Source organism: Arvicanthis niloticus, chromosome 8 (genome assembly GCF_011762505.2).
Source record: "Arvicanthis niloticus isolate mArvNil1 chromosome 8, mArvNil1.pat.X, whole genome shotgun sequence".
NCBI classification, from domain to species: Eukaryota; Metazoa; Chordata; class Mammalia; order Rodentia; family Muridae; genus Arvicanthis; species Arvicanthis niloticus.
Window position 1 is genome coordinate 9,082,835 of NC_047665.1, and position 13,972 is coordinate 9,096,806.

General features: G+C 55.8%; 1 protein-coding gene across 4 annotated transcripts in view; it reads right to left on the bottom strand.

Moving 5' to 3' along the window:
• Unc5a (unc-5 netrin receptor A) overlaps positions 1-13,218 on the bottom strand; it is a 54,581-nt gene extending 41,363 nt beyond the window's left edge. For 3 of the 4 annotated variants that reach the window (XM_034510469.2, XM_034510468.2, XM_076938992.1), the window contains exon 1: positions 12,894-13,217. In XM_034510469.2, coding sequence (XP_034366360.1) covers positions 12,894-12,963 — 70 coding nt within the window. In that variant the 5' untranslated portion in view covers positions 12,964-13,217. Of the gene's footprint in view, positions 1-12,893 lie in introns of all 4 variants that reach the window. The other variant, XM_076938991.1, reaches the window with a different exon arrangement.
• Positions 13,219-13,972: the final 754 nt, after the last annotated feature.

The window sequence follows — 13,972 nt, forward strand, 5'->3', positions numbered from 1 at the left end:
TCTCAAATCGGTTAACAAGATCAGATGTGGCCCAGAGGAACTCTCAGTCACTCTGATGCTCCATTGTGCCTTTCCGGAAGTCACGGTGGCTTTGAGTATCAGTGAACACAGCCGAGAGCCAGTGAGCACTCTCTGAGCACTCTCTTCATTCACACAATTTCACGTTCAATCCCCCCCCCCAAAAAAGTACCTTCTGCTGCACCCCGGAAGTTGCCTTCCCTCGTCAGCCCCTTCTCAGCTCAGATGCTGCTCCACAGGGACGTCTTCCTGGATCACCCACTCTCAGCTGTGACCCTGACTCTAGAGGGCCACTCCCACTTAGCACACCTGTGGTCCTGCGGCCCCTCTGCCTACCTTCTACCTAAACAAAACCCTCTGTCGCTATCTTACTCTGTCTGCTTGTTTGGGATCGGCTCCAACTTTAATGTGGGCTCTCCCAGGGAGGGGAGCAACCGCCTTCCTCACTATACTACTGTAGTGTCTAACTGAGTGCCAGGCACACAGTAGGTGCTCAATATACACTTGCTTAATGGCCTAGCCCTGTCCCTTAGTCTGTCCATTCTGTCTTCCAAAGAGCTGGAGCTGAGGCCCGGCTCTGAATCCACCTCAGAGAGAGCCTGCATGTAAGTACTTTGTAAAGCCCTCGGCAACCATGCCTGCCCTCAGCACTCCTGCTCGCTCTTCTCCTGAAGGCCTGAATGGCTTCCATGCCTTGTAGTTCTGATATTCGTTCCCTTTCTGTAAGTTCCCAGTGGCCTCTATGTCCACACACACCTTCCCTGGCTCACTAATGCCTCCTCCAGCTCCTCCACAGTTCCCACTGTGGTCTTTGACGTCCTTCAGGCTTTCTCAGAATCCTGGCCCCACCGAGAACCGACCCCCTGAGAACCAAGATCTAAGTTCACAGCATCCACCCCCTGCTTCTTATGACAGGTCTCACACCTGTGCTTCATGCCCTGCCTGCATCTCAAAGCCAGTCTCAACCTGAGGAGGAGCTCTGGGAGCAGGAAGGGAAGGGAGGTACAAGAAGGAGGAGACTTGCATGTGGCCTGTGCACTTATGCTGAACGCTGTCCATAGAGTGAACAGGCAGCCTCAGTGTGACCAACCTATGGGGAGAGCAGGGCATGTGTGTGCATACATGTGTACATGTGTACAGGGCAGGGGTTAAACAGGGCAGAGACAAATTAAGGACATGGATCTGTGGGGATGCACAAATCCAGAAAGTGAATGTGGAAGGGGGTGTTTGAGACCCTGACACACGGGCAATGAAGGCACGCGGAGCGGCAAACGGAGACACACGGGCGCTAGGATGATGCCTAACCAAAGTGAAGGCCAAGTTCTAGCCAAGCCAATGGGCTCTCGGGGCTCAAAGATTTTAAGATTTTCTTAAAGTGTGTGTGAGTAAGTGAGAGAAAGAGACTGTGTGGTGGTGGGGGGGGGGGGAGGGAGGGAGGGAGATCTGTAGGTGGTCATGAAGCTGGGAACTGAACCCAAGAGACTGTGTGCAAGAGCAGCACAGTCTTAGCTGCTGAGCCATCTCTCCAGGTCCAGCTTAGACATTTTTGATGTACCAAGAGAAGCCTGTGATTGGATTTCCATGTGGACTTATATTCTTAGACATATTTCTTAGAATGTAGCAGCTGCTGCTTGGGGGCTGAACGCCCTCACACAGGCCTCCTGGCCACCTCTGGGTGTGGACTTTATTTTTCTCCTGGATCCTGAATCAGGCCATTTAGGGGTGCAGGGCATCAAAGCCCAACATCTCATCCAGTGTAAGTGTACAACAGTTCCTTGATCAAGCTTCAGAAGTTGCTGGTTCAGCTCACAGCATTGAGAGCTGCAGAGACCAATCTCTGGGGCCTTGGGACCTCCATGATGGTCTCCTCCTTCTGCCTCTCCCAACTCTCCCATGCTCTGGCCTCTCTCTACATATGTGTACGCTCTTGTCACACAGGAGGACGTAGTCCTGGCCCTCTGCCTGCGCCTGCTAACTCCTCTACTTCCAAGTCAGAAGATCCTGATTGACTAAGCCTAGGCTGTGGCCACCACTGGACCAATCACTGTGTCCAGGGTTCCTTCTGTGGTTTGGCTAGCCTGGGCCACATTCTTTCCTGTAGGTCACCCTAGCTGACAGTCCCACTGGAGCACCCATTCAGAGGGGTGTGGAGGTACTGTGTGCAGAGAAATCCCAAACCCTGGAAGGTGGCACATCACTGCAATAAGCCCAGTACCCCGAGGGAAGAATCTTCTCAAGCCCAGCGGAGGCTGAGAGTCAATCGAAACCCCTTTCACTCTTACCACAGGGTCTTGCTGAGACACCTGCCACTCATCCTCCATCTCCCTGCTGAGTCCTGCTAGGGCCTTCTGCAAACATTCCCAGTGCCGAGGCCACCTCTGCCAGCTTGTTAGGAAGGCTTTTCCCCTGTGTGCCCCTCCCAGTTATTCAGACAGCCACTCAGCACAGAGCAGGCCACTGTCTCCTGGGCCATATCCACTGTCCTCAGTTAACTAGCCTGGTTTTCCCTCCCCAGTCCTTAGGAGAGCTTCTCTCTTAGCACATGGCTTTAGGTTAGGCCAAAGCTATTACAACCCTCAGCTTGGCCAGAGCTTGTTACTGCTGCTTATAACATGAGTGCACACATAAGCTACAGCCTGGTGGGGTGAGGTGGGGTGACACTGTTAAGACTCTCCCCCCTCAGCCAGCTCCCTGTCTATTCTGTTTCTTCCCCAGGCTCAGAGCTCTGAATCATGTTTGCCTCCTTCCCCTTCTCGCCCCCACCCCCCCATCCAGATGCAGCAGTGTCTCCCACATCCATCTCTCTTACTCCAGCCTTGCTGCCTGCTCACTGGGAAGGGAGGTTCTGTCATTTCTTGCCTGGATGACCGCGGCAGCCTCCCGGCTGGTCTCCTTGCCTCCAGCCTCTCTCTGCAGTCATCCATCCTCTGCGCACCGCCAGATTAATCTTCCTTAAACACTGCTCACTGCCTGTCACTCCCCAGCTCGAAGACATAGCCAGTTCTATTGCTTGCCGGCCCCCCACAGGCACCGTCTGCTCCAGCAGGCCTCTCTCACAGGCATGCCATCTCCAGGATGGCCTGTCCCTTTCTACTTCCTCCTACGACTCTCTCTGGCCACCACAAGCTGAGATCCTGGCTTATATCACTCTCTGAAGCTCCAGGACATCAAGTGGTTTGTTCTTTCCCAGCTTCCCTTGGCTCTTAAATGTGATGGTGGCACTGCCACCTCGCTGCGTTGCAGTCCTGAGGACCACACTTGGCTTCTAGGCTGTCACAAGTCATGCCTGGCCAAGGCACTGTGTGTGACTCACACACCTCCTCAGCTTTCTGTCCCAAGTCCCCACATGAGTGCTCCTTATCCCAGAATGAGCACCTTCCCAAAATGCCAGGCCTTGACACATTCTGGCTGTTTTGTCAAGCAAGACTCCCATCTCCACCCCCCTCCCCCCACACACACACAATCCAGGAGGAAGCTGAAGAGCATACATGTGTAGAGTGACGGACACAGCCTAGGCAGTAGCTCGTACCCACCAAACACTTGCTGTGGGCTTGCACAAGCCTGGATGTTCCCAGGGAAGCACTCACTTGATGCTGGCAACCCTATTCGGAGAAGCTTTTATTGTCTATTTTCTTGGTGAGGAAACTGAGGCACAGAGAGCTTATATAATTGATTTAACTCAAGCAGGGTGAGGTGCTGAACCCAAGCCAGCACCCCCTGACTGACTTTTTACCCTTGGCACAACAGGAGTGGCTCCAGGCTGGCAGCGGTCAGGAGGCCCTGCAAGGAAGGTCTGGAGACATGTCCTCTGCTTGCCTGTTGGCACTTCAAAGGGCTGGGGCTTAGCTCAGTGTGCAGTTATGCTGTACAGAAACCAGCACCTCCAGGCTCAGGAGGCTGGCCTCTGTAAGCTAGCTGATACCACCTGGCATTTGAAATAGGCAGAAATATTTGCATCAGAGCCTGGAGAGATGGTTCAGTGGTTAAGGGCACTGAATGTTCTTCCAGAGGTCCTGAGTTCAATTCCTAGCAATCACATGGTGGCTCACAACCACCATGGGATGCGATAATGGGATCTGATGCCCTCTTCTGTCATGTGGGTATACATGCAGATAGAGCACTCATACATAAAATAAATGCATCTTTAAAAGAAAAGAAAAGAAATATTTATGTTGAGAAAATTGTCTCCCAGCCTTTCTGAGAACCTATTGGTTGCTGGTGAGAGAGCAATGGCCACTCTTAGAAGCCGGGCTGGATCTGAAGGGAAGGGGCCTTCAGAAGACCAGATGTGTGTGAACTGGATCCCAAAGGACTGGAAAGAGGTTCCTAGAAAAGTGTTGGTCAAAGATATCCGAGCAGGCTCAGCTTCTGGACAACAGACCCAGCAGAAGACAGTCAAGGGCAAGACTGTAGGAGACGGCTGTTCGGGCATTACACAGGGATGGCTGAGGCTCACGGGGGTGCCAAACCTATCCAGGGAAGGTAGGGTCTTAGAAGAAGAGGGCCAAGAAAGGCAGGAAGCCCTGGCTAATGCACCCTTGGGCTTTGCTCCTTGCTGTAGTCAGTGAGGTTATAAAGTAAACAAGCAAAGTAGATGGCTCTTCCCACGCCTCCTGGATAAGAAGCTTCAGGAGTGGAAAGCAGTTTGGATAACAGGACAGTGGTGCTGTGACGTAAGTCCAAGCAATCCACACCATCCTAGCATCAGTGGCTCACATGGGTAGAGCACATGAACTGGACCAGTAAAAGAAGACTGGATCACTCAGAGCATGTCTGAGGGAAGACATATCCAATCTACCTCCCGGCCTGGGCCTATGAGGATGTTGTAGTCTCGGGAGTCCCTGGCAGCCACTTAGGGACCATGAAGGGAGAGGTTATTGGGGGATGACACCAATGCCCAAGGAACGGAGATGAAGGGTGGGTCTTGTCACATTGTTCTCTTTGGATCCAACCATGCCTGAGACCCAGGTTAGCCCTGATTTGCAGCTGTATCTGCCATTAAATTCCTCATTTTTGCTTAAATGAGAGTTGACTTTTTCAATATTTGTCAAAGATGCACTTGTGTCCCACGCTCCTTGGTGCTGAGGTACTGTCAGTGTGACGAGCTCCAGGGAAGTGGAAGGATCGGGGAGGTGCTCCTAGCCACACTGGATGAGGCATCCATGAGTAGGCTGGAGATGTGGCCTGGGGAGAGCCAATGGGGCAGGCAAGTACCCTGGCTTAACCAAAAAGGGGAAGTTATCTAGTATAGCCCCAGAAAGAATGGCTCAGGAACACCTGGAAGAACTTATAGAAAGGATTCTACCTTGTTATAATAAAGTAATTTTAAACAAGTCCCTTTGGCTTGAAGCTCCAGGGCATAGGTGAGAACCAACTCCCTAATTATAATCACACCCTGTGCCCTGCTGGCCTTTTCCAGGTGTAAGAAATAAGGACACAGGACATCAGGCAGCATCAGGTGTCAGGGTGTGAACTAAAGAGGTGGAAGGACCACGAAAACCATGGCCTCTTGCTTCCTTCCATCAGGACAGGGAACCTCCGGGACAGGGAATCCTGGGGACAGGGAACCCCACTCCCCACCCCACCCCCCGGGGACAGGGACTGTAATGTGGTCATAGCTGCCATTGTCTGTCTCCAGGTACCTCATTTACCTGAAGGATGGTCGCAAGGTTTTGATGAGACTTCCAGGCAGAGCCTAGCACTTACCACCCACCATCAGAAAGTCAATTAAAATAACAAACAAACAAACAAACAAAACCCGGTGATAATAGTCTACAGTGGCCTTCCTCTTCCCACCCAAGAGTTCTCTCTCAGCAGAGGGGAAAAGGTATTAAGAAGCCAGGCTTGGTGGCACATACCTTTAATCCTGGCACTCGGGAGGCAGAGGCAGGAGGATTTCTGTGAGTTCGAGGCCAGCCTGATCTAGAGAGTGAGTTACAAGACAGACAGAGAAACATAATAGAGAAAGCCTGTTTTTGTTTTTGTTGTTTTTTAAAGCATAAAAGCTCTAGATTGGGGCTCCAGCCTGCTTAGGATGCTGGGCTTTGGAGCAAGTGGGTGCTGCCTCATCTGCAAAATGAGAATGACGGGCTCAGCCCACACCAGACACTTGGACAGTGGGAGGCATTCTCCTGCTCCAGGTCTGGGATGACATCCCTCACCCCATGTCTAAGGGGGTCAGGGACAGAAGGTAGGGGACAGGGCTGTAGACCGGGCAGAGGCTGGGCAGAGCTCCCCAGGCGGCAGTCAAGCGCTCAGCCGGGAACTTGTTAACAGACCCTGAACAAAGAGCCGCTAATCCTGCGGGCGGCCGCGGGCGGGCTGGCGGGCGGAGGGATCCCGCCCCTTCCCGGCTCGGCCCCAGCTCGCCACGCATTAATTAGGCCGTGCGGGGCGGGGACCACAGCGCAGGCCTCCAGCCCGCCCGGACGCCGCCCGATGGGCGCGCCCCTCCCGCAGCAGCTAATTGCAAACCGGGCTCCGGGTCTCACTGGCTCTGGCAACTGCGGGCCACGGCCGCCCACGTGTCCCGCAGCCTCGCCGGCTGGATGAACCCCGCCCACCCAGCCACCTTGGGTCGTAGGGAGGGGTGAACGGCTCTGGAGGCTGTGGGTCGGGTCACACAGCGGGCACGATCACGAGAGACGAGGAGAAGGAGCGGGAAAGAAACGCAGACCTGGGGAGGATCTTCTGCCTCGGCTTCGTCGGGCTCCGCCCCAACGAGAAGAGGGTGGAGTCTAATCGGGGGCTACTCCCTCTACATAATCCCGGGTGGACATGCTAGGGAGGGACACCAAGAGTTCACTTTGCAACCCGGCTTAAGGGTCAGGGTGGGATACCGGAACAAGAGTCCCCTTTCCAAGGTCCCTGCACTGTCCCTCAGGTATGTCAATAGAGGCTGACTCTCTAGCCCTTCCTTCCCCAATCAGCCGCGTATTTGCCTGGAGTTCAAGGTGACCCTGAATCTTCTAGAGAGACATCCAGACTGAGGAGGAACCCGGCTTTGGGGGCTCACCAGTCAAAGCGACGGCTCACCTCTGGTACTCCCACGACAATCCAATTAAGAGGCAGGATTTTCAGGGTTCTTCCCCTACCAAAATGGGCCCAAAGACTTCAGTCCTCCCTTTATGGTTTTCTGTAAGGAGCAGCTGCCACTCAGGCCTTCCCAGAATCCGCTGAGTCTGTCTGGACCCCCAACCTCAAGCAGGGCTAGACTGAGCCTGTCGGCAACCACACCTAAAGAGGGGGAAATGGCTTCTCTGTGCCCTGCCCTCTGTATCCAACCAGCAAAGAAAAACAAGCCAGATCTACCCTGGAAAAACAGGATCCTCCCCTTAGGCTACCCAGACCTAGTCCCTCCATTCTGTCCTCTCTAGACAGCCAGACTCCCCTGGTTCCTACCGAGAGGATGGAACCTCCTGCCTTACCTACCACAGTCAACTGCTTCCATTGGTGCTGGCACAAAGCTCCTCTAAGATGAGTCCCTTAGGGATGAATTTTACACACTGAAAGTGAGGAGGTGCAGGGAGGAGCGGGATCCAGGGTGAGGATTAAGAGGCAATGGCAGGCGTCAAGGGCACAGGATCCTAGGAGGGGCTTATAAGGGAAGGCTATGTAGATTTGCACCCTTAAGCAACCCCATGCTTCCTGGTTCTAGCTCAAACCCAGTCCCCAGAGCTTGCCAACTCCCACATCTACCAACTCCCCCAGCTGCCTGGCTCTGGGGTCAAAATCTTCCTGTGGCCTTCGGCATTAGTGTCTGAGAAAGGGGGCAGGCCTTTAACACTCGCATCCTGACCTTGGGATCCCTGTTAAACACTAGATGCAGCAGGACCCAACTTCTTTACTTTTCTGTATGGCCATCTTTGTCTCTGTTCCACAACCCATCTGCTTCCCAGGCAACAGCCAGCCACTGTGCTGGGGCTGATGGTGTCTTTAGTAGGTGTGAACAGTTCCTGAGAGAGCCTGGACTGTGCGCTGAGTCTACCCCAGGCTCCAGAGGCAGTGTCTCTAGGCATTAGCCTCTGCCTGGGGCAAGTCATCAAGTTCAATCCAGATAGTTTGAGTGATTGGTCCAACATCACACAACAATCAAATGGCATAGCCCAAACTAGGATTCACATCTGCCCAGGGACTATAGCCACACCCTGTATGAAGGTGTGAAGAGATGAAGTCGGCAATTGGTCCCAGGTCAGGATGAACCAAAAAGTGATAGCAAGAACTTGCCAAACAAAACCCTTGGAGCCCAAGTGGGCTGGGTACAGAGTACAGTTGTTTACACGAAGCCTCTTCTGTCCTGTGTATGAGCCTGGGCCCTGCCGCAGTCTAAGGCCCAACTCTGTTTTAATCAATTGTCTCCAATGCCAGGGAAAATGGAGGCAGAAGCAAGAAGCCCTGAGCACCTGCAAGATGCTGCAGTGCACTCTGGGTACAGTTCACTACCATTAACCAAGGAATAAGAGATTCCATCTACAGATGTGGAAACCGGCTGGGAAGTAACATTTACTTGTCCGGTGACTTGAGGCATAGATTGCAAGACAACTCTATTTGCCTCTACTATCGCTGCCCTGTCCTACAGGGTAGAAAGAAGCCAGAAGTCCCCAAGAGAAGAGGACCCTCGTGGAGAGCAGGTAAGAGAAAGGGGGAGACTGGTAGGGATGACTATAGAAAGCTGAGCTCACACCTCAGTGGCAAGGGACACTGAGGCTCAGCTGCCCAGTCTTGGGGTCAGACACCACACTGGTGATGTGCATAGAAACCCAAACCTTGGCATCAATTCTATTTGCACAAGAAAATACTACTCTAAGGAAATCGATGTCAGGACAGACACAGTACCCACTGGAAAATGGGCACATTTTTGTGGGTGGTTTCACTGACATGTACTCACCTGTGATGACTTGCTGTCTAGATACATGTGTGACCTGGGCATGGTGCCTGCCCCCTTGGGGGGCCTGGCCTTACCAGCCCCAACTATAACAGGGTGGGGAAGTTTACCCCGTCAGGAATAAGGATGGGGGCCACTGGTGAAGTGGATTGAGCTGAATCTTTCTCTTCCTCCTCGCTTGGCCTGCAAGCCCAAACTCCAACCAAGAACAGGAAGAAAAGCATTAAACAGTTGGCTAGCAGTGATTCAGAGCATGTCAGGGGCAGAGAACAGGGTATACAATGTTGCAGGCAATGAGGATGTTGGGGAAACACTGGAGAAGGAGCTGTCAGGATCAGAGGCTTCTGGCTTCCTTTAGCTTTCCCAGAGCACATCAAGGAGCCCCGTGGAGGAGGAACTGATGGAGCTTTGGGAGGAGACCTCCAATTCCAGGCTGGATAGGTTGAAAGACTAGCAGCAATAAAGTGGCCTGGCCAGGATCAGAACAAAGCCAAGGAGTTAGGATGCCAAGTGGGGAGCATGCTGTCAAGGCCAGGTGGCACCACATCGTGCAAGTCTGGAAACAGCTAGTCTGGTAGAGCCAAGCCCAGCAGCAGGCAAAGCCCAGCAATGGAGCTGACCTCTGGGTGCATCGATTCCTTCATTCTCCCATACCCATCCCAGACTATGGCTAAGACTCTACCTTCAGGCCCTGGAGAGCCTCATATTAGACTTCCAGAGACCTTCAGCTGAGAAGAGGAGGGGATGGGTGGGGGACGGCCACCAAGGCGAGCCAGGTGGGAGATAAATGAGGTGGGAATGGGAGGAAGCAGAGAGGGCTAGGGACACAGCAATGTCACAAGTAAACTGAGCTTGATGACTTGGTGACAGAGTAGATGTGAAGCGTGAAGGAGAGGGGAGAGCCAAGGGAGATAGTAAGGTTCCCGCCCCCATCTAGGCTGGGGTGAGGGACAGCAGCAATGACAGGGTCTCTGGGAAGAGGGGACAATGGGAGCTTGGTGGCTTGGTATGAGGGTCTGGCATTTGTGTGTACAGAACAGGTTCCTATGTGGCAGCATTGGGGCCTCCATCTAAAAGGACTTTGCACCCCAAGCTATAGCTTAATCCTTCAAGCCTGAGACTCCTAGCAGCACCAGTCTGAAAAAAGGATGTGACAGGGGTCAAAGGTAGCTGCTCCCAGGCCCTGGGCCACTGGGCTGGAGTTTTTGCACTGAGTTGGAATATTGGGTCAATATTAATCCTAGCCTCCTGAAAGAAAGCCTTTTCCAACATGGGCAAAGGGGTGGGGGGGGGGCAATCAGGCCATGGACAGGATCAACTCTATCCTGCAGTACCTACAGCAGCCTACCCCATGGACGAGAAGCAAGAACATGGTGCTCTCTGGCCCAGAGTGATGGCCTCCTCCACAGTGCTGTCAGCCCAGAGTAGGGGTGGGCAGAAAGTCCAGCAGCCCTGGTGAAGGGAACAGGGATGGACAGAAGAGGGACATGGGCAGCAAAGTTCCAGCCTGGTGCCCCTCAGCTCATACGTTCCAGGAGAGCCTGGCCCCCATGCCTCTCCTCCCTAGGCATGATGCAGTCTAAGGGGTACCCAAGACAAGAAGACATGAAGGGTAAGTATACGCCGGCTGTGTAACTGTCAGAGCATAAAAGGGACAATCTGTCACGGCAGGTGGGTAGGTCTGTGTGTGCAAGCACAGACGGGGATATGCCCAGGTGCATTTGTGCTAAGGGATGGCTTTTGTGAGTGGTAGTGTGTAACGCTGGGTGACAAAGAATAGGTACTTGGCCTGAGGAGGCAGAGTCTGCACTGGCTCAGCAGTCCTAGGCCACCCCCCCCCCCCGCCCATACACACATATCACCCAATACCCCTCAAGCCTGCCTGGCTGACCGTTTTCCCCCCAGCCACTCACAGACACATTTTCCATCAGCTGCTGTTGCCAGGGAACTGATAAGCAGGTGCAGGGGTGTAGGGTCGTGGCAGGGACAGCTCTACCTAGGTATCTGTCCGCACATGCCCAGAGCCTGTGCAAGGAAGGTGAGATGGGCTCTCTTTGAGAAGTGGGGCCACTCCTACTTCCATACCTTTCAGCAGCTCCTGCCACAGCTAGAGTTAATGCCAGAGACAGGTTCTGATCCAGGTAGCTCTGAAGCACTCATGCCCACCTGTCAGCCCTGGGAAACCTCAGGCCAGACCCCAACAGGTGTCCTGCCGATGGGCAACGCATGGCTTCTTGAGGTGCAAGCTTTCCTTCCTGGTTTTGGTGCCCTCACCTACAAGTGTCTGTCACCCCTATCTGGAACACTCACTGGTGCAGTAGCATGCAACTACCACACACACACAGCATATTAGTACTCATCTGACCACACACATGACGTTGCTACCCACACCACACCAGTCCATGCGACACCCCCCCCCACTCATTACCCAGGACACATGTCAGTCCACGCCATTCCCACCCACGTGCTCACGTGGCAAAAATGCAGCTCCGACCACACAGCCCTCTCACACACATCCAACTCAGTAAACATTTCCTGGGCACCCAGTCAGTGTCTGGCAGCACCTCCTCTGACACCCCCAGCTCATGACCACGGCCAGTCCTGCAACTAACATGAGTATTATATACAACGTGAATACACATCCTATGGCAGACAGCTCAACCTGAGGGTCCATCAGGATTAAATGTGGGGGAGGCACTGGGAAGAAGGACTTATTAAAGTGAGGATTTAGGGTGCATTGACAGGGGAGGGAGGCAGAGCAGGGGGGACCAGGTAGAGGACTTAGGGGGCAGGATGGGGAGGGCAGTCGAGGCAGTGGTGGTTGAAGGATGCAGTACGCAGAGACTCTTCAAGGAACCAGCCACCGACCTTAATCATCTGGTCCTTGACGGAGCTCTCATGTTTCTGGATTGGCAGTTCAGAAATCCACACCCTTAGGATAAACTGTGGCCTTGCCAGCCCGGGGATCACCTCCCTGCAAGCAGGCTCTGGGGGCATCAAGCACTGAGAATTGCTCAGGCACTCTTCCCAAGACACAGAAGCTCAGCGCTGCCAAATCCTTAGGGGCCAGGAGATTAGGGACCCCCACTGCTCAGCCTAGGTGCAGGCTTCGGGAGAGCCAACAAAGCCTTCCTCCGAGGCCCCTCACGCAAGGAGGTGGGCTTAAAGGCTGGGTTATAAAGGGGCTGGATAGGGTGGCCAACAAGACAAGCGGGGAGACTGCAGGGCTGTGGAGTTTCTGAGAGGTTCTCAGAGCCCGCCAACCAACAGCCAACAGCAAACAACTCCCCTTCTCCCCCCCATCTCCCCCCTCCCGCCTCCAGCAGCGAGGCCAGGAGCCACAGGCACCACAGGGGCCCCAGTGCTTTGACTGCCGGCTGCAAGAACTGGGGGCTGTTGGATGCCTCCACGCCTGAGTGTGTGCGTGTGCAAGCCTGTGTGTGGTGGGGACAGAGGAGGACACTGTGTTCTAGACGTGGGCAGAGGCCAGGTGCCAAGCTAGAAATTGTGAGTGGCTGTTTAGGGCAGTCCTACCTGGAAAAGCTATATTAACACCCCCCCCACACACACACACCTGCCCCGCACACACCCCATTTTCCTGGGCCCTAGCATATGGTCCAAAGCCGCTATCTTTGAGTCCTTCGAGTCCTTCAAGTCTTGTCTTTCCTGGATTATTCTAACCCCCCACCCCCTGATCATTCTCCCGGGCCGAGAAACTTCCCCCACCCGGAGGCGTGGGGCGTCTACACTCGCCAGCCCCGTGCGCTGACAGCTGTTCCTGGACTTGGCAGAACCCAGGCTTCCGGGAGAGCGCACCGGGAAGCTGCGCAGCAGCGAGTGGCGGCCCCCGCGTCCTGCCCAGCAAAGTTTGGCCTCCGGGGGCTCCCAGACCGGTCGGCCGCGCGGGTCACGGCCACCTCCTCCCCAGAGCTAAGCGTTCGCGCGCACGGTCCCCCGCAAGCCTCCCCAGAGCGCGCGCGGCGTGACTCACCCAAACCACGAAACCAGGCGGCGAGGACTATGCCCAGGAGCGCTGGCCACAGGCCGGGCCGGACGGCCATGGCCGCGGGCGGACGAGCGGGCTGGACTCGGGGCCCCGCGGGCGGGAGAGAGGCTGTCAGCGCCTCAACCGAGAGCCCCACCTCGGGGCGCCCCCGGGGCCCATGCCAGAGGACGGCGCTGCCTCCGGGCGGCCGGCTGCGGGGCGCACGCGGCGCGTGGCTCCCCTGGGCACCCGGAGCGCAGCAATGCAGCCGGGGCGGAGCGCAGCGCCAGCCGCGCCGCGCACCGAGCCAGCCGCCGCGCGGAGCCCGCAGCCGGGGAGCGGGCCGGCGGGCGCCGCAAAATCCGGACTGGAGCGACGGAGCGGGACGGAGGCGGGGCGGGGCGGGGGAGGAGGGGCCGGGCGGCGCTGCGAGCGCGGGCCACCCCCGGCAGCGGGGATCCCTTCGGGCAACGCCTGAGGCTCCCCCAGGGAGGAGCTGGGGTAGTGGGCGGAGAGGCCTCCCACCACCCCTCTCAGTCTCCAGGGACAGAGACGGGACTCTGGAACCCGGAGTGGATTGCTTTTCCGGATCCGGCATCACCCCGGTCCGCCAGTCGGCGCACAGGTGGCCCGGGAGGGGCCCCGGGCTGCGGCGACCCCGGCGCAGCGCCAGCCTGCGGAGAGCTGCTTGACTCTGGAGTGCCCCAGGCAGGTTCCGCTGCAGTCCCTGCTTGCACCCCTGCCTCCCGGCTGCGCTCCGAGGTCGTCAGCGCGCCGTGGTATGCAGCCGGCGGGCGGCTTGGATTGGGGGACTGCAGGAGAGGTCCGGGGGCCCAGCCGGCGCGCAGGAGCCTCCAGGCCCCCACCGTCTCACCATCCGCCGCCCCAGAACAGCCTGGTGGGCTTCAGGGTTACGCTCAGCAGCGTGGCCCCGGGCTTTCCTAATCCCTCCACGCCGTTGGCCCAAAGAAAACAACCTTAGGGCGCAGCGCAGCCTGTAAGGCGCGTGGTGTTGTTTGCGCCCCGAGCGCGCGCGGCGCTGGAGACGTGGGCGTGATGCAGAAGGGCTTGGGGAGCTACAAACT